Here is a 27,113-nt window from a genome sequence, read left to right on the forward strand (position 1 = left end):
CACAGCTCAGACCCCCATTCATACCCCACAAGACATGCCACCAGAGGTCTCTTCACAGTCCCCAAGTCCAGAACAGACTATGGGAGGCGCACAGTACAACATAGAGACATGACTACATGGAACTCTATTCTACATCAAGTAACTGATACAAGCATTAAAATTAGATTTTAAGAGACACAAACATAGGATCAGACACATACTGTACATACCCACACACACAATAACATACGCACTATACACACACATACACATGGATATGTAGTGTAGATATGTGGTAGTGGTGGAGTAGGTGCCTGAGGGCACACAGTGTGTTGTGAAATCTGTGAATGTATTGTAATGATTTTCAAATGTGTATGAACTGCCTTACTTTTGCTGAACCCCAGGAAGAGTAGCTGTTGCCTTTGCAGGAACTAATGGGGATCCCTAATAAACCCCAGGAAGAGTAGCTGCTGCCTTGGCAGGAACTCATGGGGATCCATAATAAACCCCAGGAAGAGTAGCTGCTGCCTTGACAGGAACTAATGGGGATCCATAATAAACCCCAGGAAGAGTAGCTGCTGCCTTGGCAGGAACTCATGGGGATCCATAATAAACCCCAGGAAGAGTAGCTGCTGCCTTGACAGGAACTAATGGGGATCCATAATAAACCCCAGGAAGAGTAGCTGCTGCCTTGGCAGGAACTAATGGGGATCCATAATAAACCCCAGCAAGAGTAGCTGCTGTCTTGGCAGGAACTAATGGGGATCCATAATAAACCCCAGCAAGAGTAGCTGCTGTCTTGGCAGGAACTAATGGGGATCCATAATAAATCCCAGGAAGAGTAGCTGCTGTCTTGGCAGGAACTAATGGGGATCCATAATAAACCACAGGAAGAGTAGCTGCTGCCATGGCAGGAACTAATGGGAATCCATAATAAACCCCAGGAAGAGTAGCTGCTGCCTTGGCAGGAACTAATCTGGATCCATAATGGAGCAGTGGAAACACGTTCTCTGGAGTGATGAATCACGCTTCACCATCTGGCAGTCTGACGGACAAATATGGGTTTGGTGGATGCCAGGAGAACACTACCAGTCCCAATGCATAGTGCCAACTGTAAAGTTTGGTGGACGAGGAATAAGGGTCTGGGGCTGTTTTTCATGGTTTCGGGCCCCTTAGTTCCAGTGAAGGGAAATCTCAACGCTACAGCATACAATTACATTCTAGACGATTCTGTGCTTCCAACTTTGTGGCAACTTTTTTTAAAACCTTTAACTAGGCAAGTCAGTTAAGAACAAATTCTTATTTACAATGACGGCCTACACCGGCCAATCCCAGACGACGCTGGGCCAATTGCGCTCCGCCCTATGGGACTCCCAATCACAGCCGGTGTCTGTAGTGACGCCTCTAGCACTGAGTTGCATTGCCTTAAACCACAGAGCAGATCAAGACTAAAGTCTCTAGTGAACGACAGAGGAAGACTTGAGTGTGAGTCATCAGGCAACATCTGTATCATGGACTGGAGCCAGGCAGAGAGTGTGTGTGTTTGAGTGTGCATGCATGTGAGTGAGTGAGTGAGTGAGTGAGTGAGTGAGTGCGTACTTCTTTGACCCTCTGTATCATGGGCTGTAGCCAGTCAGTGTTGACCTCACAGTGGCTGTCCAGGAAGGTCAGGATAGAGGCAGAGGCTGAGTCTGCCCCTCGTACCCGGGACCGGATCAGTCCTAGGACACAGATAAGAGTACAGTATGAGCCTGAGAAAACAGCTAGCCAGACCTCTGCAGTGGCTGCCGATAGAGAACACCAAGGTGTCTAGTTGTAAAGCTGCTTCCTGAGAGTCGGGACGTTGAGGTCAGTAGCTTGGGGTCAGTAGCTCTAGGTACAGTAGCTTGGGGATAACTGTACCTAGAGCCATGTATGTAGAGAGTCGGGACGTTGAGGTCAGTAGCTTGGGGTCAGTAGCTCTAGGTACAGTAGCTTGGGGATAACTGTACCTAGAGCCATGTATGTAGAGAGTCGGGACGTTGAGGTCAGTAGCTTGGGGTCAGTAGCTCTAGGTACAGTAGCTTGGGGATAACTGTACCTAGAGCCATGTATGTAGAGAGTCGGGACGTTGAGGTCAGTAGCTTGGGGTCAGTAGCTCTAGGTACAGTAGCTTGGGGATAACTGTACCTAGAGCCATGTATGTAGAGAGTCGGGACGTTGAGGTCAGTAGCTTGGGGTCAGTAGCTCTAGGTACAGTAGCTTGGGGATAACTGTACCTAGAGCCATGTATGTAGAGAGTCGGGACGTTGAGGTCAGTAGCTTGGGGTCAGTAGCTCTAGGTACAGTAGCTTGGGGATAACTGTACCTAGAGCCATGTATGTAGAGAGTCGGGACGTTGAGGTCAGTAGCTTGGGGTCAGTAGCTCTAGGTACAGTAGCTTGGGGATAACTGTACCTAGAGCCATGTATGTAGAGAGTCGGGACGTTGAGGTCAGTAGCTTGGGGTCAGTAGCTCTAGGTACAGTAGCTTGGGGATAACTGTACCTAGAGCCATGTATGTAGAGAGTCGGGACGTTGAGGTCAGTAGCTTGGGGTCAGTAGCTCTAGGTACAGTAGCTTGGGGATAACTGTACCTAGAGCCATGTATGTAGAGAGTCGGGACGTTGAGGTCAGTAGCTTGGGGTCAGTAGCTCTAGGTACAGTAGCTTGGGGATAACTGTACCTAGAGCCATGTATGTAGAGAGTCGGGACGTTGAGGTCAGTAGCTTGGGGTCAGTAGCTCTAGGTACAGTAGCTTGGGGATAACTGTACCTAGAGCCATGTATGTAGAGAGTCGGGACGTTGAGGTCAGTAGCTTGGGGTCAGTAGCTCTAGGTACAGTAGCTTGGGGATAACTGTACCTAGAGCCATGTATGTAGAGAGTCGGGACGTTGAGGTCAGTAGCTTGGGGTCAGTAGCTCTAGGTACAGTAGCTTGGGGATAACTGTACCTAGAGCCATGTATGTAGAGAGTCGGGACGTTGAGGTCAGTAGCTTGGGGTCAGTAGCTCTAGGTACAGTAGCTTGGGGATAACTGTACCTAGAGCCATGTATGTAGAGAGTCGGGACGTTGAGGTCAGTAGCTTGGGGTCAGTAGCTCTAGGTACAGTAGCTTGGGGATAACTGTACCTAGAGCCATGTATGTAGAGAGTCGGGACGTTGAGGTCAGTAGCTTGGGGTCAGTAGCTCTAGGTACAGTAGCTTGGGGATAACTGTACCTAGAGCCATGTATGTAGATAGTCGGGACGTTGAGGTCAGTAGCTTGGGGTCAGTAGCTCTAGGTACAGTAGCTTGGGGATAACTGTACCTAGAGCCATGTATGTAGAGAGTCGGGACGTTGAGGTCAGTAGCTTGGGGTCAGTAGCTCTAGGTACAGTAGCTTGGGGATAACTGTACCTAGAGCCATGTATGTAGATAGTCGGGACGTTGGGGTCAGTAGCTTGGGGTCAGTAGCTCTAGGTACAGTAGCTTGGGGATAACTGTACCTAGAGCCATGTATGTAGAGAGTCGGGACGTTGAGGTCAGTAGCTTGGGGTCAGTAGCTCTAGGTACAGTAGCTTGGGGATAACTGTACCTAGAGCCATGTATGTAGAGAGTCGGGACGTTGAGGTCAGTAGCTTGGGGTCAGTAGCTCTAGGTACAGTAGCTTGGGGATAACTGTACCTAGAGCCATGTATGTAGAGAGTCGGGACGTTGAGGTCAGTAGCTTGGGGTCAGTAGCTCTAGGTACAGTAGCTTGGGGATAACTGTACCTAGAGCCATGTATGTAGAGAGTCGGGACGTTGAGGTCAGTAGCTTGGGGTCAGTAGCTCTAGGTACAGTAGCTTGGGGATAACTGTACCTAGAGCCATGTATGTAGAGAGTCGGGACGTTGAGGTCAGTAGCTTGGGGTCAGTAGCTCTAGGTACAGTAGCTTGGGGATAACTGTACCTAGAGCCATGTATGTAGAGAGTCGGGGCGTTGAGGTCAGTAGCTTGGGGTCAGTAGCTCTAGGTACAGTAGCTTGGGGATAACTGTACCTAGAGCCATGTATGTAGAGAGTCGAGACGTTGGGGTCAGTAGCTTGAGGTCAGTAGCTTGGGGTCAGTAGCTTGGGGATAACTGTACCTAGAGCCATGTATGTAGATAGTTGGGACATTGAGGTTTCTTCATTATGATACATTGACACGACACTACAACCACAGATAGAATAATGAACCAGATATTTCACAGGACGTGTAAATGTGAAGCATCCGCATGGTGTTTCCACCCACTACCAAATATGGTAGTGAGAGGAAGCCCAGTGGCCGGCAGTGGGAGAAGATGGACGGAGATGGATTTTGTGCCGACATTCTGCACATTTTCTCATCGATGAAACATTTGATCTCAATTCAGTTTTCTGTTCCCAAAACTACAATCTGTGGCCTCCCGAGTGGCGCAGCGGTCTAAGGCACTGCAGTGCTTGAGGATGGGAACTAGATCCGGGTGTGTCGCAGCCGGCCCTGAACGGGAGACCCATGAGGCTTCCGGGTTAAGTACGGCTTGGCACGTTGGTGCGGCTTGGCTTGGTTGTGTTTCGGAGGATGCATGGCTCTCGACCTTTGCCTCTCCCGAGTCCGTACGGGAGTTGCAGCGATGAAAGACAAGACTAACTACTAATTGGATACCACAAAATTGGGGAGAAAAAGGGGTAAAAAAATATATACATTATAAAAATAACTAGAATCTATACCGGAACAGAGTAGACAAAGTTTTGTAGACTTCACTCTTTGCTAAATGTTTTTAAAATTGTGTTGTTTAGAAGGAGTGCAAAGGCTAATTGAGTTATTGCATTTTTAGCACAACAGAAAAAATTCTAAAAGTTGTCCGAACTCGCTAAATGAATGGCTCTGTAGCTAACTAGACAGACCTACACAATGGCAGAGCAGACAGATAGAGACAAAACCTGTAGCTTCCAGCTCTAATTGTAGGCTAACTTTCCTTGCTAGTTTACGCCTGAATTCATTAACCTCGTACTCTGTTTGTTATACAAACCAGCACTCTAAATATGCTGATTTCAAAGCTGAATGTCACCAAAAAAACGTTGTTAATTCACTTAGTCTCCCTCGTCACCAAAAACATATTTACTTCTTCGATCTTCCTTTGAGTCGGGTTCCATAATCAGATTCCACAAACACAAATTATGTTATTAATTTATTAAAGATCTCCAAAAGATACAGAACTCTATGGGCTCCGCAATAGATACAGAACTCTATGGGCTCCGCAATAGATACAGAACTCTATGGACTCTCCAATAGATACAGAACTCTATGGGCTCTCCAATAGATACAGAACTCTATGGACTCTCCAATAGATACATAACTCTATGGACTCTCCAATAGATACAGAACTCTATGGACTCTCCAATAGATACAGAACTCTATGGTCTCTCCAATAGATACAGAACTCTATGGGCTCTCCAATAGATACAGAACTCTTTGGACTCTCCAATAGATACAGAACTCTCCAATAGATACAGAACTCTATGGACTCTCCAATAGATACAGAACTCTATGGGCTCTCCAATAGATACAGAACTCTATGGACTCTCCAATAGATACAGAACTCTCCAACAGATACAGAACTCTATGGGCTCTCCAATAGATACACAACTCTATGGGCTCTCCAATAGATACAGAACTCTATGGACTCTCCAATAGATACAGAACTCTCCAACAGATACAGAACTCTATGGGCTCTCCAACGGATACATAACTCTATGGGCTCTCCAATAGATACATAACTCTATGGGCTCTCCAATAGATACACAACTCTATGGGCTCTCCAACAGATACACAACTCTATGCTCACCAGCTCAGCTTTCTACCGTTGAGCTATTTACAAACAAACATGTGACTGGCTCAACAGTTCTGGGGAACTACAGTAAACTTCATGTTAAATAATGAGACTGGCTCAACAGTTCTGGGGAACTACAGTAATCTTCATGTTAAATAATGAGACTGGCTGAACAGTTCTGGGGAACTACGATAAACGTATTGCACAAGTTGACTGCAGGTACTTAAAAAGTAGCTACAAATATACCAATTTATTGGAAAAACTTCAAAGAATTAGTTTTGACATACCACCCCAGTATACCGTATACCACCCCAGTATACCGTATACCACCCCAGTATACCACCCCAGTATACCACCCCAGTATACTGTATACCACCCCAGTATACAGTATACCACCCCAGTATACCACCCCAGTATACTGTATACCACCCCAGTGTACTGTATACCACCCCAGTATACTGTATACCACCCCAGTATACAGTATACCACCCCAGTATACTGTATACCACCCCAGTATACTGTATACCACCCCAGTATACTGTATACCACCCCAGTATACCACCCCAGTATACTGTATACCACCCCAGTATACTGTATACCACCCCATTATACCAACCCAGTATACTGTATACCACCCCAGTATACTGTATACCACCCCAGTATACTGTATACCACCCCTGTATACCACCCCAGTATACTGTATACCACCCCAGGATACTGTATACCACCCCAGGATACTGTATACCACCCCAGGATACTGTATACCACCCCAGGATACTGTATACCACCCCAGGATACTGTATACCACCCCAGGATACTGTATACCACCCCAGGATACTGTATACCACCCCAGGATACTGTATACCACCCCAGGATACTGTATACCACCCCAGCCTATGTGCAGCAGGCAGACACAACTCACCCTCTCGACGTCCGTTCCTCAGGCAGCGTACTTTAGGGATCTGAGAGAGCTGCTGACAGTCCTCAGCTGGAAAAGAGGAAGTATGTCATGTCACAAATAACACACACACACGCACACAGACTCACACGCACACAGACTCACACGCACACAGACTCACACGCACACAGACTCACACGCACACAGACTCAGACTCAGACACACAGACTCAGACACACAGACTCAGACACACAGACTCAGACACACAGACTCAGACACACAGACTCAGACACACAGACTCAGACACACAGACTCAGACACACAGACATCTGTGATTGTGCATTTATTGTTTACAGATAAAATGACCAAAACCTAGGGATTATTATTATTATTTAGGTTTAGGAACAAGTCCTTGTTCCATCCACAATGCAATGCCAGATGATGGTCTCTGTCACGTCATACACCTGGCTGACTGACTGGCTGGCTGACTGGCTGACTGACTGGCCGACTGACTGGCCGACTGACTGGCCGACTGACTGGCCGACTGACTGGCCGACTGACTGGCCGACTGACTGGCTGGCTGACTGGCCGACTGACTGACTGGCTGGCTGACTGGCCGGCTGGCTGACTGACTGGCTGAATGACTGGCTGGCTGGCTGACTGACTGGCCGACTGACTGGCTGACTGGCTGGCCGACTGACTGGCCGACTGACTGGCCGACTGACTGGCCGACTGGCTGGCTGACTGACTGGCCGACTGACTGGCTGGCTGACTGGCCGACTGACTGACTGGCTGGCTGACTGACTGACTGGCTGGCTGACTGGCCAGCTGGCTGACTGACTGGCTGAATGACTGGCTGGCTGGCTGACTGACTGGCCGACTGGCTGGCTGACTGGCTGGCCGACTGGCTGGCCGACTGACTGGCCGACTGACTGGCCGACTGACTGGCCGACTGACTGGCCGACTGACTGGCCGGCCGACTGACTGGCTGACTGACTGGCTGGCTGGCTGGCTGACTGACTGGCCGACTGGCTGGCACTAAGCGAGGTCCATACAGAAATGGTTTGTCGAGATCCGTGTGGAAGAACTTGACTGGCCTGCACAGAGCCCTGACCTCAACCCCATCAAACACCTTTCGTATGAATTGGAAAGCCGACTACTAACCAGGCCTAATCGCCCAAAATCAGTGCCCAACCTTCTTAATGCTCTTGTGGCTGAATGGAAGCAAGTCCCCACAGCAATGATCCAACATCTAGTGGAACGCCTATCCATGAAGAGTGGAGGCTGTTATAGCAGCAAAGGGGGACCAACTCCATATTAATGCACATGACTTCGGAATGAGATGTTCGACGAGCAGGTGTCCACATACTTTTGGTCATGTAGTGTACATTCCTGGACAAATTCTCTCTCCTGCTATCTAAATCATTCAACATGTTTTTATGATCTACCCTCTCACGGTCTCCCTGTATGCCTGTCCCCATCTCACAATCTCTCTTCATGCATTTCTCTGTGTTCTGACAGAGCAAATACAGCAGGTGGAGACAGAGAGAACTTCCTAGGTCAATGTGAAGAACCTCATAAAGAAGAAGAACCTCATAGAGACTGAAAGGGAACCGATAGGGACCTCACAGAGAGCAGAGTTACTGTCAGAGACTCATGCTGGGAGCCGTGTAAGGACCAGAGACTATTTAACAAGTAGAACTGAGAAAAAGCAGGGAGGCCTCACGATCAGTACTGAAGTCATCTATCAGGATGATCTCCTGGATCAGAGAGGGAGGGCTCCTCAACAGGACACTGGGAGAGAGAGAGAGACAGAGAGAGAGAGAGAGAGAAGACAGCATTAAACACTAAATATAAGATGGTCAATTCTTAATTGTTTATTGTGTGAGAAATACAATAGTACTTTACTTTCTGATGGTGCGTAGCAGGCTGGAGTGTGTTCTTTGTGTTTTACAGCAGTGTTCTACAGCAGTGTTCTAGTGTTTTACAGCAGTGTTCTAGTGTTTTACAGCAGTGTTCTAGTGTTCTATAGCAGTGTTCTAGTGTTCTATAGCAGTGTTCTATAGCAGTGTTCTAGTGTTCTATAGCAGTGTTCTAGTGTTCTATAGCAGTGTTCTATAGCAGTGTTCTATAACAGTGTTCTAGTGTTTTACAGCAGTGTTCTAGTGTTCTACAGCAGTGTTCTAGTGTTCTGTAGAAGTGGATCCTTACCTTTTGATGGTGCGTAGCAGGGTGGAGCGAGCCTCATTGTTGAAGGTGATGATGATGCTCGTAGGAGGAAGGTTAGCATCATAATTCACGGAGGCACACCTACAAACAAAAATAAGCAACATTGTTTTAAAGTATTCACACCTCCTGTGCATTGTGTACTGTACACCCCACTCACTATAAAACCCAATGAGTGTTTGCTATCATAACAGCAAAGGACATGTGATATCATGCCAGCCCAAGGTTGATGGTTGAAGGTGCAGACATTGCATGATGTACTCTCTTTATGAGAGTGTCCTGTCGAGTCGAGCCGTGTTTCTCTGATGGCCCGCTCTGAGCCCATTCGGTCTGTGTGTAGTCACCTGTAGTGCCGTGTGTCTCTGATAGCCCGCTCGGAGCCGAGTCGGTCGCTCTCGGCCAGGTTGAAGGCGTGGTCTCTGTAGGGGTCGTCTCCCGCCTTCAGCTGTTTCTCCAACAGGTACGCCTTCTCATCGAAACTACCTATGAGCTGACCCTGCTGCTGCTGCTCCGCCCACGGAGACAGGGTCATCTGCAGGGGGGCAGAACAAAACACAGAGGTCAGGAGTCAGAGGTCAAAACTCAGGAAGTAGAGGTAAACAAGAAAGATGGGTTACGAGTTAGAAGATGGATGTCATCTTTGTCTCTCACACAGTTGATGGTGACCTTACCAACCTCATTTGAAAAGCTTAGATACTGTATCACCTGATCCATCATCTAAGACACCCAGTTAGTGATCTCTACAATGACTGAGATGTTATCTGGTCTGAGACACCCAGTTAGTGATCTCTACAATGACTGAGATGTTATCTGGTCTGAGACACCCAGTTAGTGATCTCTAGAATGACTGAGGTGTTATCTGGTCTGAGACACCCAGTTAGTGATCTCTACAATGACTGAGATGTTATCTGGTCTGAGACACCCAGTTAGTGATCTCTAGAATGACTGAGGTGTTATCTGGTCTGAGACACCCAGTTACTGATCTCTATAATGACTGAGATGTTATCTGGTCTGAGACACCCAGTTAGTAATCTCTATACTGACTGAGATGTTATCTGGTCTGAGACACCCAGTTAGTGATCTCTAGAATGACTGAGATGTTATCTGGAACCTTTTAACCATAGGAGCGAGAGGGGAGACAGAGGAGGTGTAGGAGTGAGAGGGGAGACAGAGGAGGTGTAGGAGCGAGAGGGGAGACAGAGGAGGTGTAGGAGCGAGAGGGGAGACAGAGGAGGTGTAAGAGCGAGAGGGGAGACAGAGGAGGTGTAGGAGCGAGAGGGGAGACAGAGGAGGTGTAGGAGCGAGAGGGGAGACAGAGGAGGTGTAGGAGCGAGAGGGGAGACAGAGGAGGTGTAGGAGCGAGAGGGGAGACAGAGGAGGTGTAGGAGCGAGAGGGGAGACAGAGGAGGTGTAGGAGTGAGAGGGGAGACAGAGGAGGTGTAGGAGCGAGAGGGGAGACAGAGGAGGTGTAGGAGTGAGAGGGGAGACAGAGTGTGCCCAGTGGGAAGGGACTGAGCCGCAACACAAGTCTTAGTTAAATGTTATTTTCCCTTGTTAGACAAATCACACACTGAATGTAAGCACTCAGAGTGCAGGTGATTGAAATCCCCCATAATCCCCCATAATGAATCAGGGGAAATTTTATTTGTCACATGCGCCGAATACAACAGGTGTAGAAATTACATACTTACTACGAGTCCTTAAACAACAATGCAGAATTATAATTTTTTTTAAAGTAAGAAAAATTTTCTAAACTAAAGTAAAAAATGTATAATAATAACGAGGCTATTTACAAGGAGTACCAAGTCAATGTGCGGGGGTACGGGTTAGTCGAGTGAGGTAATATCTAGGGACGGGGTGAAGTCACTGTGCACAGATAATAAACAAAGAGTAGCAGCAGCTACTTCCTGGGGTTTATTATGGATCCCCATTAGTTCCTGTCAAGGCAGCAGCTACTCTTCCTGGGGTTTATTATGGATCCCCATTAGTTCCTACCAAGGCAGCAGCTACTCTTCCTGGGGTTTATTATGGATCCCCATTAGTTCCTGTCAAGGCAGCAGCTACTCTTCCTGGGGTTTATTATGGATCCCCATTAGTTCCTGCCAAGGCAGCAGCTACTCTTCCTGGGGTTTATTATGGATCCCCATTAGTTCCTACCAAGGCAGCAGCTACTCTTCCTGGGGTTTATTATGGATCCCCATTAGTTCCTGTCAAGGCAGCAGCTACTCTTCCTGGGGTTTATTATGGATCCCCATTAGTTCCTGTCAAGGCAGCAGCTACTCTTCCTGGGGTTTATTATGGATCCCCATTAGTTCCTGCCAAGGCAGCAGCTACTCTTCCTGGGGTTTATTATGGATCCCCATTAGTTCCTGTCAAGGCAGCAGCTACTCTTCCTAGGGTTTATTATGGATCCCCATTAGTTCCTGCCAAGGCAGCAGCTACTCTTTCTGGGGTTTATTATGGATCCCCATTAGTTCCTGCCAAGGCAGCAGCTACTCTTCCTGGGGTTTATTATGGATCCCCATTAGTTCCTGCCAAGGCAGCAGCTACTCTTCCTGGGGTTTATTATGGATCCCCATTAGTTCCTGCCAAGGCAGCAGCTACTCTTCCTGGGGTTTATTATGGATCCCCATTAGTTCCTGTCAAGGCAGCAGCTACTCTTCCTGGGGTTTATTATGGATCCCCATTAGTTCCTGCCAAGGCAGCAGCTACTCTTCCTGGGGTTTATTATGGATCCCCATTAGTTCCTGTCAAGGCAGCAGCTACTCTTCCTGGGGTTTATTATGGATCCCCATTAGTTCCTGCCAAGGCAGCAGCTACTCTTCCTGGGGTTTATTATGGATCCCCATTAGTTCCTGCCAAGGCAGCAGCTACTCTTCCTGGGGTTTATTATGGATCCCCATTAGTTCCTGCCAAGGCAGCAGCTACTCTTCCTGGGGTTTATTATGGATCCCCATTAGTTCCTGTCAAGGCAGCAGCTACTCTTCCTGGGGTTTATTATGGATCCCCATTAGTTCCTGCCAAGGCAGCAGCTACTCTTCCTGGGGTTTATTATGGATCCCCATTAGTTCCTGTCAAGGCAGCAGCTACTCTTCCTGGGGTTTATTATGGATCCCCATTAGTTCCTGCCAAGGCAGCAGCTACTCTTCCTGGGGTTTATTATGGATCCCCATTAGTTCCTGCCAAGGCAGCAGCTACTCTTCCTGGGGTTTATTATGGATCCCCATTAGTTCCTGTCAAGGCAGCAGCTACTCTTCCTGGGGTTTATTATGGATCCCCATTAGTTCCTGCCAAGGCAGCAGCTACTCTTCCTGGGGTTTATTATGGATCCCCATTAGTTCCTGTCAAGGCAGCAGCTACTCTTCCCGGGGTCCAAACAAATGAAGCACTTACATATAAAACTAAAGATAAAACCGTACTTCATAACATTATTACACCACTACATATCTACAATATAAAGTGAGTATGTGTGAGTATTTACCTGTGTGTGTGTCTCTCTCTTCACAGTCATAGTCATGGCTCTATGTAGTACTGTGGAATAGAGTTCCATGTAGTCATGGCTATGTAGTACTGTGCGCCTACCATAGTCTGTTCTGGACTTGGGGATTGTGAAGAGACCTCTGGTGGCATGTCTTGTGGGGTATGAATTGGGGTCTGAGCTGTGTGCCAGTAGTTTAGACAGACCTCTGGTGGCATGTCTTGTGGGGTATGAATTGGGGTCTGAGCTGTGTGCCAGTAGTTTAGACAGACCTCTGGTGGCATGTCTTGTGGGGCATGAATTGGGGTCTGAGCTGTGTACCAGTGGTTTAGACAGCTTGGTACATTCAGCATGTCAACACTTCTTACAAAAAGTTAATCTCTCTTCCACTTTGAGCCATGAGAGAATGAGATGCATGTCATTAATGTTAACACTGTGTACTTTTAAGGGCAAGTCACGCTGCCCTGTTCTGAGACAATTTTAATTTTCCTACGTCCCTTTTTGTGGCACCTGACCACACGTCTGAACAGTTGTCACGCTGGTATGAATGATTCGGGAGGCAGGCGCAGGAATGCGTAATTGGGTTTCCGTGTAATCCGTGATAGTTTGCAAGCCCTGCCACATCCGACGAGCATCAGAGACGGTGTAGTAGGATTCAATCTTAGTCCTGTATTGACGCTTTGATGGTTTGATGGTTCGTTGGAGGACATAGCAGGATTTATTTTCTTAAGTGTCCGGATTAGTGTCCCGCTCCTTGAAAGCAGCAGCTCTAGCCTTTAGCTCAGTGCGGATGTTGTCTGTAATCCATGACTTCTGGTTGGGATATGTACGTACGGTCACAGTAGGGATGATGTCGTCAATGCACTTATTAATGAAGCCAGTGACTGATGTGGTAAACTCCTCAATGCCATTGGATGATCAGATGCCATCCCGGGAACATACAGTGCATTGCGAAAGTATTCGGCCCTCTTGAACTTTGCGACCTTTTGCCACATTTCAGGCTTCAAACATAGAGATATAAAACTGTCTTTTTTTGTGAAGAATCAACAACAAGTGGGACACAATCATGAAGTGGAACGACATTTATTGGATATTTCAAACTTTTTTAACAAATCAAAAACTGAAATATTGGGCGTGCAAAATGCAAATTGCAAAATGTTCCTATTCATGAAAATCACAAATGAAATATATTGAGACACAGCTTAGCCTTTTGTTAATCACACTGTCATCTCAGATTTTCAAAATATGCTTTACAGCCAACGCTAGACAAGCATTTGTGTAAGTTTATCATAGCCTAGCATAGCATTATGCCCTGCTAGCAGCAGGCAACATTTTCACGAAAATAAGAAAAGCAATCAAATTAAATAATTTACCTTTGAAGAACTTCGGATGTTTTCACTCAGGAGACTCCCAGTTAGATAGCAAATGTTCCTTTTTTCCAAAAATATTATTTTTGTAGGCGAAATAGCTCCCGTTTGTTCTTCACGTTTGGCTGAGAAATCGACTGGAAAATACGGTCACTACAACACCGAACTTTTTTCCAAATTAGCTCCATAATATCGACAGAAACATGGCAAACGTTGTTTAGAATCAATCCTCGAGGTGTTTTTCACATATCTATTCGATAATATATCCGTCGGGACAATTGGTTTCTCATTAGAAGCGATTGGAAAAATGGCTACCTCTGTACTTTACGCAAGATTTTCTGCGGGAGCCATCATGTGACCACTTGCTAACTGTGGTCCCTTACGGCTATTCTTCAACATAAATGCGTAAAAAGACGTCACAATGCTGTAGACACCTTGGGGAATACGTAGAAAACGTAAGCTCATTCGTAGCCCATTCACAGCCATATAAGGAGTCGTTGGCATGCAGCGCTTTCAAAATATGGGGCACTTCCTGATTGGATCTTTATCTGGGTTTCGCCTGTAACATCAGTTCTGTTGCACTCACAGACAATATCTTTGCAGTTTTGGAAACGTTAGAGTGTTTTCTATCAAAAGCTGTCAATTATATGCATAGTCAAGCATCTTGTGGTGACAAAATATCCCGTTTAAAACGGGAACGTTTTTTTATCCAAAAATGAAAATACTGCCCCCTAGTTACAAAAGGTTAATATTAGAGATCACAGCACCAGCTATTGTTGACAAAGAGACACCCACCACCACCACCACCATGATCTTACCGCAGGCAGCTGTTCTTACAGAATTACCTGTAAGGTCCCACAGTTGATCAGTTAATTTCATTTAGCCTGACACTGCAACACTTAGCAACCGGACGTGCAAGCCCACACGTGCACAAAGTTGTGGCAAAAACCCACATGACTAATTTAAAATGTTTCTCTAGCAGGATTCGAGTCTCTGCAGTAACTAGTAGTCAATCTAGCAGGATAATGGGTATCTATAGCAGGGTAAACGGTTTCTCTGGCAGGGTAAACGGTTTCCCTAGCAGGGTAAAAGGTTTCTCTAGCAGGGTAAAAGGTTTCTCTAGCAGGATAAACTGTTTCTCTAGGAGGATAAACGGTTTCTCTAGCAGGATAAACGGTTTCTCTAGCAGGATAAACGGTTTCTCTAGCAGGATTCAAGTCTCTGTTGTAACTAATAGTCATTCCCAGTGGTAGAGGACATACAGAGACCCATTCAGTCACAAACAAGAGACAGACACACACCATTCTGATTCAATAAGCATCTACACATTCAGTCACATACAGCGTGGAGCAGGACCAGATATCGGAGGTTGAGCTCATGGAAAAATTCATAGAATGTAGCGTTGCAAAGGAGATTGTTCCGCAGAGCAAACAAAACAGTGCTGTAATGTAATTTTGAGTTATGATAACATCACTGAATCGAATTTATTACCATGGTTACAGAACATAGAGAGTGAGAGAGAGAGAGACACAGAGAGACACAGAGAGAGAGAGACAGAGACAGAGAGAGAGAGACAGAGACAGAGAGAAAGTAAGAGAGGAGAGTGGGTTAAGTGTTATATGTCCAACCCTTGTTTGTTTCTTGTGTCTAATTGGACTAAAAGGTCTAGCCTGGTTGCCATGGTATTGTGATTAGGGTCACATTACCTGGGAGAGGGCCAGGGTGAAAAACCATCTGAACACACACAGCGTGACTACCACAGCTCTGAGAAACTCAGGGGGGGTGAACCTTTCTGCTCTGAGCTCTAACTCTGTATAGAACACCACAGGCCAATGCTTTCATCAACTCAAACTTCATTCTTTTTTTTCAGCAATTTGGAAGCCACAACAAAATGGCATCCTCAAAAATGAAAATGATGAAGTTATACACTACCGTCCAAAAGTTTGGGGTCACTTAGAAATGTCCTTGTTTTTTGTTTTTTTAAGAAAAACACGTTTTTTTTGTCCATTAAAATAACATAAAATTGATCAGAAATACAGTGTAGACGTTGTAAATGACTACTGTAGCTGGGAAACAACATTTTTTTTCAATGAAATATCTACATAGGCGTACAGAGGTCCATTATCAGCAACCATCACTCCTGTGTTCCAATGGCACGTTGCGTTAGCTAATCCAAGTTTATCATTAGAAAACCCTTTTGAAATTATGTTAGCACAATTCCCCGAGAGGTGCGGGGAATTGAACCCTGGTCTTCGGTGGGGAGAGGGGTGACCTGTCCATGCTGGGGGGGGTTACTGCTTGATCACGGGCTCTGCACAACTTACATTCACTTTAATTAAGTGTATAAAGGCTGTTGTTTGTTTTGACAATTTCAATTCACCATTTAATCTTTTTTTGTTTTTTTTTACAGTGTGGCTGTGTGGGTAAAAATGTCAACGAAATGTACGATCTTACTGCCCCTCCTGTTTCTAATCTGTCTAAATAAAGCATTAAAAACAAAGGTGGAATTCCACCAAAAAGATTCTCAAATTACCCTTATCATCAATCAATACTTAGGCTAATAATAATTAGCATTTCCAAACCATTGATTGTTTGAGAAACTGTTGTGTTTTGATGCTGTGTCTTACATGCACTGAACCCCCCCCCCCCCCCCCCAAAAAAAAAGAATACCAAGCCAGTTGCACAACTGAATGCATTCAACCAAAATGTGTCCCCTCAGAGAGCAGATGTTGTTGGGGGCTAACTGCCGTGCTCAAGGGTAGAAAGGCACATTTTTCCATCTTGCCTGCTCAGGGATTTGAACCAGCAACCGCTAGGCTATGTGCTCTTAACCGCCCGGCTGCCTGCTCTTAACCGCCCGGCTGCCTGCTCTTAACCGCCCGGCTGCCTGCTCTTAACCGCCCGGCTGTCTGCTCTTAACCGCCCGGCTGCCTGCTCTTAACCGCCCGGCTGCCTGCTCTTAACCGCCAGGCTGCCTGCTCTTAACCGCCAGGCTGCCTGCTCTTAACCGCCAGGCTGCCTGCTCTTAACCGCCAGGCTGCCTGCTCTTAACCGCCCGGCTGCCTGCTCTTAACCGCCCGTCTGCCTGCTCTTAACCGCCCGGCTGCCTGCTCTTAACCGCCAGGCTGCCTGCTCTTAACCGCCAGGCTGCCTGCTCTTAACCGCCAGGCTGCCTGCTCTTAACCGCCCGGCTGCCTGCTCTTAACCGCTCGGCTGCCTGCTCTTAACCGCCCGGCTGCCTGCTCTTAACCGCTCGGCTGCCTGCTCTTAACCGCTAGGCTACATGCAGTCCCCAAGAACCACTGTGGGTGTTTCAGAGTACTACATTTCTGTTTTAAAACACAAAAATCAGATCTCAGTTTGTGATCTCAGTTCAGATCTCAATACTTTACTTGGTTTCATTACACAATCATGGTGTTTTGAGACTCTCTATTTTAACAGTGCAGGCAAGGAGCCATGATGTGGCCAAGACATTACTCATCATGAGTGATGTCATGAACCCTGGTTGTGGAGGGCACCTGTTGCTATGGAAGTTATGGAACCACACAGAGAAAGAGGGGGAGAGAGCGAGACATGGGGAAAACCAGGCTCCTGTACCATGCTTTACTGAGATGCTCTCATGGAAAGTTTAGGGTTGGGTTAGGTGTTACGTTAGGGTTGGGTTAGGTGTTAGGGTTGGGTTAGGTGTTAGGGTTAGGTGTTACGTTAGGGTTGGGGTTGGGTTAGGTGTTACGTTAGGGTTGGGGTTAGGTTAGGTGTTACGTTAGGGTTGGAGTTGGGTTAGGTGTTACGTTAGGGTTGGAGTTGGGTTAGGTGTTACGTTAGGGTTGGAGCTGGGTCAGGTGTTAGGGTTAGAGTTGGGTTAGGTGTTAGGGTTAGGGGTTACGTTAGGGTTGGGGTTGGGTTAGGTGTTACGTTAGGGTTGGGTTAGGTGTTAGGGTTACGGTTAGGATTAGTTGTTAGGGTTAGGTGTTAGGGTTAGGTTTAGGGTTGGGTTAGGTGTTAGGGTTAGGTGTTAGGGTTGGGTTAGGTGTTAGGGTTAAGTGTTAGGGTTGGGGTTGGGTTAGGCGTTAGGGTTGGGTTAGGTGTTTATTTATCATAGACATCCATAGCCAGAGGGCTATTTGCATGTGAGCATATCCTGGAATGCACCTTGGATAATGTTTTTTTTTTAAAATAAAATGTAATGTATGTTGGTATTCTTTTATTATTTCTACATTTTAACAGATACATTATCCATTTCAAATTAGGCTGCTACTCAAAAGAAAAGAAAAAACTAAGAAATACATAGAAATTGTAATAAATCAAATACAGATTTTAATAAATAAAACATTCAGTATAAACAGGAAAATAAAATATCAGTTGGCCTCCACCCCCAACCTCCCATCCTATTCCCCCAACCTCCCATCCTATTCCCCCAACCTCCCATCCTATTCCCCCAACCTCCCATCCTATTCCCCCAACCTCCCATCCTATTCCTCCAACCTCCCATCCTATTCCCCCAAACCTCCCATCCTATTCCCCCAAACCTCCCATCCTATTCCCCCAACCTCCCATCCTATTCCCCCAACCTCCCATCCTATTCCCCCAACCCCACCCAGCCAACATGTCTCCACCCCAACCTCCCATCCTATTCCCCCAACCTCCCATCCTATTCCCCCAACCTCCCATCCTATTCCCCCAACCTCCCATCCTATTCCCCCAACCTCCCATCCTATTCCCCCAACCTCCCATCCTATTCCCCCAACCCCACCCAGCCAACATGTCTCCACCCCAACCTCCCATCCTATTCCCCCAACCTCCCATCCTATTCCCCCAACCTCCCATCCTATTCCCCCAACCTCCCATCCTATTCCCCCAACCTCCCATCCTATTCCCCCAACCTCCCATCCTATTCCCCCAACCCCACCCAGCCAACATGTCTCCACCCCAACCTCCCATCCTATTCCCCCAACCTCCCATCCTATTCCCCCAACCTCCCATCCTATTCCCCCAACCTCCCATCCAATCCCCCAACCTCCCATCCTATTCCGCCAATCCCACCCAGCCAACATGTCTCCACCCCAACCTCCCATCCTATTCCTCCAACCTCCCATCCTATTCCTCCAACCTCCCTTCCTATTCCCCCAACCTCCCATCCTATTCCCCCAACCTCCCATCCTATTCCCCCAACCTCCCATCCTATTCCCCCAACCTCCCATCCAATCCCCCAACCTCCCATCCTATTCCGCCAATCCCACCCAGCCAACATGTCTCCACCCCAACCTCCCATCCTATTCCTCCAACCTCCCATCCTATTCCTCCAACCTCCCATCCTATTCCCCCAACCTCCCATCCTATTCCCCCAACCTCCCATCCTATTCCCCCAACCTCCCATCCTATTCCCCCAACCTCCTATCCTATTCCGCCAATCCCACCCAGCCAACATGTCTCCACCCCAACCAGCCAACATGTTCTCCACCCCAACCTCCCATCCTATTCCCCCAACCTCCCATCCTATTCCTCCAACCCCACCCAGCCAACATGTCTCTACCCCAACCTCCCATCCTATTCCCCCAACCCCACCCAGCCAACATGTCTCCACCCCAACCTCCCATCCTATTCCCCCAACCCCACCCAGCCAACATGTCTCCACCCCCAACCTCCCAGCCCCACCCAGCCAACATGTCTCTACCCCCAACCTCCCATTCTCCCAACCAGCCAACATGTCTCCACCCCGGCTTGGCAGTGCTGCCTGCCAGCAGTAATCTTCTCTGATTGATTGAGAGATTCAAGGGGCTTATACTCATGGACTTCAAAATTAACTTTGTAACTTTGCCCCAGAAGCATTTATCTGCAGAACCCTCCCACATCACAGCTGCTCACTGCACTGAGACTAGGAAACACTGTCACCACTCATAAATCCATGATTATCGAGAATTTCAATAAGCAAATCTCTATGGCTGGCCATGCCTTCCACCTGGCTACCCCAACCCTGGCCAACAGCTCTGCACCCCCCCCCCCCCCACAGCAACTGGCCCAAGCCCCCCTCCCCCCCACTTCTCCTTCACCCAAATCCAGACAGATGATGTTCTGAAAGAGCTACAAAATCTGGATCCCTACAAATCAGCTGGGTCAGACAATCTGGACCCTCTTTTCTTAAAATTATCCGCCGCCATTGTTGCAACCCCTAACCTCTCTTACGTATAGTCTGAGATTCCTAAAGATTGGAAAGCGGACGCCATCATCCCCCTCTTCAAAAGGGGGAGACACTCTTGACCCAAACTGTTACAAGCCTATATCCATCATGCCCTGCCTTTCTAAATTCTTCGATAGCCAAGTGAACAAACAGACCATTTCGAATCCCACCGTACCTTCTCTGCTATGCAATCTGGTTTCCGAGCTGGTCACAGGTGCACCTCAGCCACACTCAAAGTCCTAAACGATATCATAACCGCCATGGATAAAAGACAGTACTGTGCAGCCATCTTCATCGACCTGGCCAAGGCTTTCGACTCTGTCAATCACCACATTCTTATCGGCAGACTCAACAGCCTTGGTTTCTCTAATGACTGCCTCGCCTGGTTCACCAGCTACTTCCCAGACAGAGTTCAGTGTGTCAAATTGGAGGGCCTGTTTTCTGGACCTCTGGCAGTCTCTATGGGGGTGCCACAGGGTTCAATTCTTGAGCCGACTCTTCTCTGTATATATCAATGATGTCGCTCTTGCTGCAGGTGATTCTTTGATCCACCTCTATGCAGACGACACCATTCTGTATACATCTGGCCCCTCTTTGGACACTGTGTTAACAAACCTCCAGACGAGCTTCAATGCCATACAACTCTCCTTCCGTGGCCTCCAACTGCTCTTAAATGCTAGTAAAACAAAATGCATGCTCTTCAACCGATCGCTGCCCGCACCCGCCCGCCCGACGATCATCACTACTCTTAGAATATGTGGACAACTATAAATACCTAGGTGTCTGGCTAGACTGTAAACTCTTCTTCCAGACTCACATTAAGCATCTCCAATCCAAAGTTAAATCTATCATGCTGCCAAACTTACCCTAGTAAAACTGACTATCCTACCAATCCTCGACTTCAGCGACGTCATCTACAAAATAGCCTCCAACACTCTACTCAGCAAATTGGATGCAGTCTATCACAGTGCCATCCGTTTTGTCACCAAAGCCCCATATACTACAAACCACTGTGACCAGTATGCTCTCGTTGTCTGGTCCTCGCTGCATATTCTTCGCCAAACCCACTGGCTCCAGGTCATCTATAAGTCTTAGCTAGGTAAAGCTCCGCCTTATCTCAGCTCACTGTTCACCATAGCAACACCCACCCGTAGCACGTGCTCCAGCAGGTATATTTCACTGGTTATCTCCAAAGCCATCACCTCCTTTGGCTGCCTTTCCTTCCAGTTCTCTGCTGCCGCCAATGACTGGAATGAACTGCAAAAATCACTGAAGCTGGAGACATATCTCCCTCACTAACTTTAAGCGTAAGCTGTCAGAGCAGCTTACCGATCGCTGCAGCTGTATACAGCCCATCTGGAAATATCCCATTCAACCAACTACCTACCTCATCAGGGTAGCCTAGTGGTTAGAGCGTTGTACTAATAACCGCAAGGTTGCAAGTTCAAAACCCCGAGCTGACGAGGTACAAATCTGTCGTTCTGCCCCTGAACAGGCAGTTAACCCACTGTTCCTAGGCCGTCATTGAAAATAAGAATTTGTTCTTAACTGACTTGCCTGGTTAAATAAAGCTAAAATAATTTTTGTTTTTCTGCTATTTTACACACCAGTATTTCTACTTGCACATCCTCATCTGCACAAATACCCCTCCAGTGTAAATTGCCAAATTGTATTTACTTTGCTACTATTGACCTATTTATTGCCTTACCTCCTTACTCCATTTGCACACACTGTATATATATTTTCTATTGTGTTATTGACTGTACATTTGTTTATTCCATGTGTAACTCTGTTGTCGTTTTTGTCGCACTGCTTTGCTTGATCTTGGCCAGGTCGCAGTTGTAAATTAGAATTTGTTCTCAACTGGCCTACCTGGTTAAATAAAGGTGATCTGGCCTACCTGGTTAAATAAAGGTGATCTGGCCTACCTGGTTAAATAAAGGTGATCTGGTCTACCTGGTTAAATAAAGGTGATCTGGTCTACCTGGTTAAATAAAGGTGATCTGGCCTACCTGGTTAAATAAAGGTGATCTGGTCTACCTGGTTAAATAAAGGTGATCTGGTCTACCTGGTTAAATAAAGGTGATCTGGTCTACCTGGTTAAATAAAGGTGATCTGGTCTACCTGGTTAAATAAAGGTGATCTGGCCTACCTGGTTAAATAAAGGTGATCTGGTCTACCTGGTTAAATAAAGGTGATCTGGTCTACCTGGTTAAATAAAGGTGATCTGGCCTACCTGGTTAAATAAAGGTGATCTGGTCTACCTGGTTAAATAAAGGTGATCTGGTCTACCTGGTTAAATAAAGGTGATCTGGCCTACCTGGTTAAATAAAGGTGATCTGGTCTACCTGGTTAAATAAAGGTGATCTGGCCTACCTGGTTAAATAAAGGTGATCTGGCCTACCTGGTTAAATAAAGGTGATCTGGCCTACCTGGTTAAATAAAGGTGATCTGGCCTACCTGGTTAAATAAAGGTGATCTGGCCTACCTGGTTAAATAAAGGTGATCTGGCCTACCTGGTTAAATAAAGGTGATCTGGTCTACCTGGTTAAATAAAGGTGATCTGGTCTACCTGGTTAAATAAAGGTGATCTGGCCTACCTGGTTAAATAAAGGTGATCTGGCCTACCTGGTTAAATAAAGGTGATCTGGCCTACCTGGTTAAATAAAGGTGATCTGGCCTACCTGGTTAAATAAAGGTGATCTGGCCTACCTGGTTAAATAAAGGTGATCTGGCCTACCTGGTTAAATAAAGGTGATCTGGTCTACCTGGTTAAATAAAGGTGATCTGGTCTACCTGGTTAAATAAAGGTGATCTGGCCTACCTGGTTAAATAAAGGTGATCTGGTCTACCTGGTTAAATAAAGGTGATCTGGTCTACCTGGTTAAATAAAGGTGATCTGGCCTACCTGGTTAAATAAAGGTGATCTGGTCTACCTGGTTAAATAAAGGTGATCTGGCCTACCTGGTTAAATAAAGGTGATCTGGTCTACCTGGTTAAATAAAGGTGATCTGGCCTACCTGGTTAAATAAAGGTGATCTGGCCTACCTGGTTAAATAAAGGTGATCTGGTCTACCTGGTTAAATAAAGGTGATCTGGTCTACCTGGTTAAATAAAGGTGATCTGGCCTACCTGGTTAAATAAAGGTGATCTGGTCTACCTGGTTAAATAAAGGTGATCTGGTCTACCTGGTTAAATAAAGGTGATCTGGTCTACCTGGTTAAATAAAGGTGATCTGGTCTACCTGGTTAAATAAAGGTGATCTGGCCTACCTGGTTAAATAAAGGTGATCTGGTCTACCTGGTTAAATAAAGGTGATCTGGCCTACCTGGTTAAATAAAGGTGATCTGGTCTACCTGGTTAAATAAAGGTGATCTGGCCTACCTGGTTAAATAAAGGTGATCTGGTCTACCTGGTTAAATAAAGGTGATCTGGCCTACCTGGTTAAATAAAGGTGATCTGGTCTACCTGGTTAAATAAAGGTGATCTGGCCTACCTGGTTAAATAAAGGTGATCTGGTCTACCTGGTTAAATAAAGGTGATCTGGTCTACCTGGTTAAATAAAGGTGATCTGGCCTACCTGGTTAAATAAAGGTGATCTGGTCTACCTGGTTAAATAAAGGTGATCTGGTCTACCTGGTTAAATAAAGGTGATCTGGTCTACCTGGTTAAATAAAGGTGATCTGGTCTACCTGGTTAAATAAAGGTGATCTGGCCTACCTGGTTAAATAAAGGTGATCTGGTCTACCTGGTTAAATAAAGGTGATCTGGCCTACCTGGTTAAATAAAGGTGATCTGGTCTACCTGGTTAAATAAAGGTGATCTGGCCTACCTGGTTAAATAAAGGTGATCTGGTCTACCTGGTTAAATAAAGGTGATCTGGCCTACCTGGTTAAATAAAGGTGATCTGGCCTACCTGGTTAAATAGGTGAAATAAAAAAATATGACGTAATGTACCTACTGATTTCGGGGACATATTGACCAGTTGGGAGTTGGGGCCAATCCCATCGTAAAACGTTTCCTTGGTGTTAAATACAGTTTGTGAACAAATGTAAAATTTATAAATGTATTGTTTGGATTACGGGATTAGAGCGCAGTACATTACTGTCTAGTTTGAGAAACAGACGCCTCACAAGTCCTTAACTGGCAGCTTCGTTAAATAGTACCCGCAAAACACCAGGCTCAACGTCAACAGTGAAGAGGTGACTCCGGGATGCTGACCTTCTTGGCAGAGTTGCAAAGAAAAGGCCATCTCTCAGACTGGCCAATAAAAATTGGAAAAATAAATAAAGATTGGCAAAAGAACACAGACACTGGACAGAGGAACTCTGCCTAGAAGGCCAGCATCCCGGAGTCGTCTCTTCACTGTTGACGTGGAGACTGGTGTTTTGCGGGTACTATTTAATGAAGCTGCCAGTTAAGGACTTGTGAGGCGTCTGTTTCTCAAACTAAACACTCTAATGTACTTGTCCTCTTGCTCAGTTGTGCACCGGGGCCTCCCACTCCTCTTTCTATTCTTGTTAGAGACAGTTTGAAGTGTTCTGTGAAGAGAGTAATACACAGCGTTGTTCAAGATCTTCAGATTCTTGGCAATGTCTCACATGGAATAGCCTTCATTTCTCAGAACAAGAATAGACTGACGAGTTTCAGAAGAAAGTCCTTTGTTTTTGGCCATTTTGAGCCTGTAATCGAACCCACAAATGCTGATGCTTCAGATACTCAACTAGTCTAAAGGACAGTTTCATTGCTTCTTTAATCAGAACAACAGTTTTCAGCTGTGCTAACATAATTGCGAAAGGGTTTTCTAATGCTCAATTATCCTTTTGAAATGATAAACTTGGATTAGCTAACACAACGTGCCATTGGAACACAGGAGTGACGGCTGCTGATAATGTGCCTCTGTGCGTCTATGTAGATACTCCATTAAAACTCAGCCGTTTCCAGCTACAACAGTCATTTACAACATTAACAATGTCGACACTTGTGTTTCTGATCAATTTCTGTTATTTCAATGGACCACAAATGTGCTTTTCTTTCAAAAACAAGGACATTTCTAAGTGACCACAAACTTTGAATGGTAGTGTATATACGCTCCAACACAGATCAGATCAGTTATATACGCTCCAACACAGATCAGATCAGTTATATACGCTCCAACACAGATCAGATCAGTTATATACGCTCCAACACAGATCAGTTATATACGCTCCAACACAGATCAGATCAGTTATATACGCTCCAACACAGATCAGATCAGTTATATACGCTCCAACACAGATCAGATCAGTTATATACGCTCTAACACAGATCAGATCAGTTATATACGCTCCAACACAGATCAGATCAGTTATATACGCTCCAACACAGATCAGATCAGTTATATACGCTCTAAGGCCCCGTTTACATTGTGATGTATTACGCAGGACGTCATCTTCAGAGTCTTGCCCCGCCAGGACAAAATGTAGTGTTTGTAACACAGGATGGAGGAGAGTGTCTCTCGTCAGAAATCACATTTATTTTGGAAGATCGAGACAGGATAAATATATTTTCTCAGCTGAAAAACTCCCCACATATTTTTATCTTCTTGTGGTTTGGTAACTTCCTGTTCTTCAATGGACTCTGGCTGGACGACGCAGAGTTAGATTCGTTCTTATTAGTATCTGGTGGCAACCGAGCCTTCAACTGCAAGGGGGCATTGCATTGTGGATGTCCCCTCATTGAAATGCATGACATCCGGCACAAGGTAACAGATGAAAATAATCACTGGTGTAAAGTACTTAAGTCAAAATACTTTAAAGTACTACTTAAGTACTTTTGGGGGGGTATCTGTACTTTACTAATTATATTTTTGACAACTTTTACTTCACTACATTCTTGAAGAAAATAATGTACTTTTTACTCCTTACATTTCCCCCTGACACCCAAAAGTACTTGTTACATTTGGAATGCTTAGCAGGACAGGAAAATGGTCCAATTCACACATTTATCAAGAGAACATCGTTGATCCTCTCTACTGCCTCTGATCTGAAGGACTCATTAAACACAAATGCTTTATTTGTAAATGATGTCTGAGTGTTGGAGTGTATCCCTGGCTATCTGTAAATAAATATATATATAAAAGGGTGTTGTCTGGTTCTCTTAATATGAGGATGTTTAAAAATTATTTATACTTAAGTATATTTTTTAAATGACATTTACATTTGATATTTAAGTATATTTAAAATCAAATACTTTTAGACTTAAACTCAAGTAGTATTTTACATTCAACTTTCACTTGAGTCATTTTCTATTAAGGTATCTTGACTTTTACTCAAGTATGACGACAGGGCACTTGTTCCACCACTGAAAATAACGCAAAAATAATGCGGTAGCAGAAATATCATATTTAGAGTTCAGATTCATTATAGGAAATGGACCACAGCGTCGACGCACAGGTTCTCTGCGCTCAACACAAATATTAGACTCCGTGAGGTGGTGGGTGAGCAGCAACAGAGATAACCCACTGTGCATCAACATGCAACACACACTCCCCTGCAGCAGCACAGCCACAGCTAGCCGCTTCCCTACCCCTTCTATCGCTCTCTCGGTTCTCCGTCTCTCCCATCACGCTGCTCTGCTCTCCTCTCCTCTCAATCTGTCACTCACAATCAACGGAATGGTCCTGTCGTCTCGGTGGATCTCCAGCCTCCAGTCGGCATGTCTCCTGATGTCCGCGACGCGGGGCTGCGAGGCTGGGGATGATGATGAGTGCGGTTTATTGTCCTGCCACAGGTAATAAAATGTTCCCAGGATCCACGCTACGGTCAAGATAGCGATGGCGTTGGCCCGTATCCTGCGCATCGTGAGCCCATAAGGAAAACTCTGTCCTGAAACCCCCAGATGGTTAATCTCCGGTTCAGGTTCGCTTGGTGGTTCTTTTGGAACCGGAGACGGAGCTGGAGGAGAGGTGCGCAAAAAGTGCTTCTCCGGTTATGGCTCGCGGTGCGCAGCAAACAGCCTCACCGGTAAAGAGCTATTCGGATAGAGAGAGCGAACAGTCTCTCTGCTTGACTGGGATTTGCGCATTCAAACAGAGCCGTGCGCGGTCCTAGCGCCCTGAAATTCCTTCCGAGGAATCATTTCTGGCTGATGCACACAGCAGATCTTCTCACTGT

General features: G+C 46.1%; 1 protein-coding gene across 1 annotated transcript in view; it reads right to left on the minus strand.

Moving 5' to 3' along the window:
• LOC139383449 (polypeptide N-acetylgalactosaminyltransferase 16-like) overlaps nt 1-26,799 on the minus strand; it is a 45,927-nt gene extending 19,128 nt beyond the window's left edge. The window contains exons 1-6 of the mRNA XM_071127995.1: nt 26,605-26,799; nt 9,281-9,468; nt 8,922-9,020; nt 8,437-8,504; nt 6,735-6,800; nt 1,579-1,700 (exon numbers count right to left, since the gene is read on the minus strand). Coding sequence (XP_070984096.1) covers nt 1,579-1,700; nt 6,735-6,800; nt 8,437-8,504; nt 8,922-9,020; nt 9,281-9,468; nt 26,605-26,799 — 738 coding nt within the window. The remainder of the gene's footprint in view (nt 1-1,578; nt 1,701-6,734; nt 6,801-8,436; nt 8,505-8,921; nt 9,021-9,280; nt 9,469-26,604) is intronic.
• Between the last annotated feature and the right edge of the window lie 314 nt (nt 26,800-27,113).

This window comes from Oncorhynchus clarkii, chromosome 25, assembly GCF_045791955.1.
Source record: "Oncorhynchus clarkii lewisi isolate Uvic-CL-2024 chromosome 25, UVic_Ocla_1.0, whole genome shotgun sequence".
NCBI lineage: Eukaryota > Metazoa > Chordata > Actinopteri > Salmoniformes > Salmonidae > Oncorhynchus > Oncorhynchus clarkii.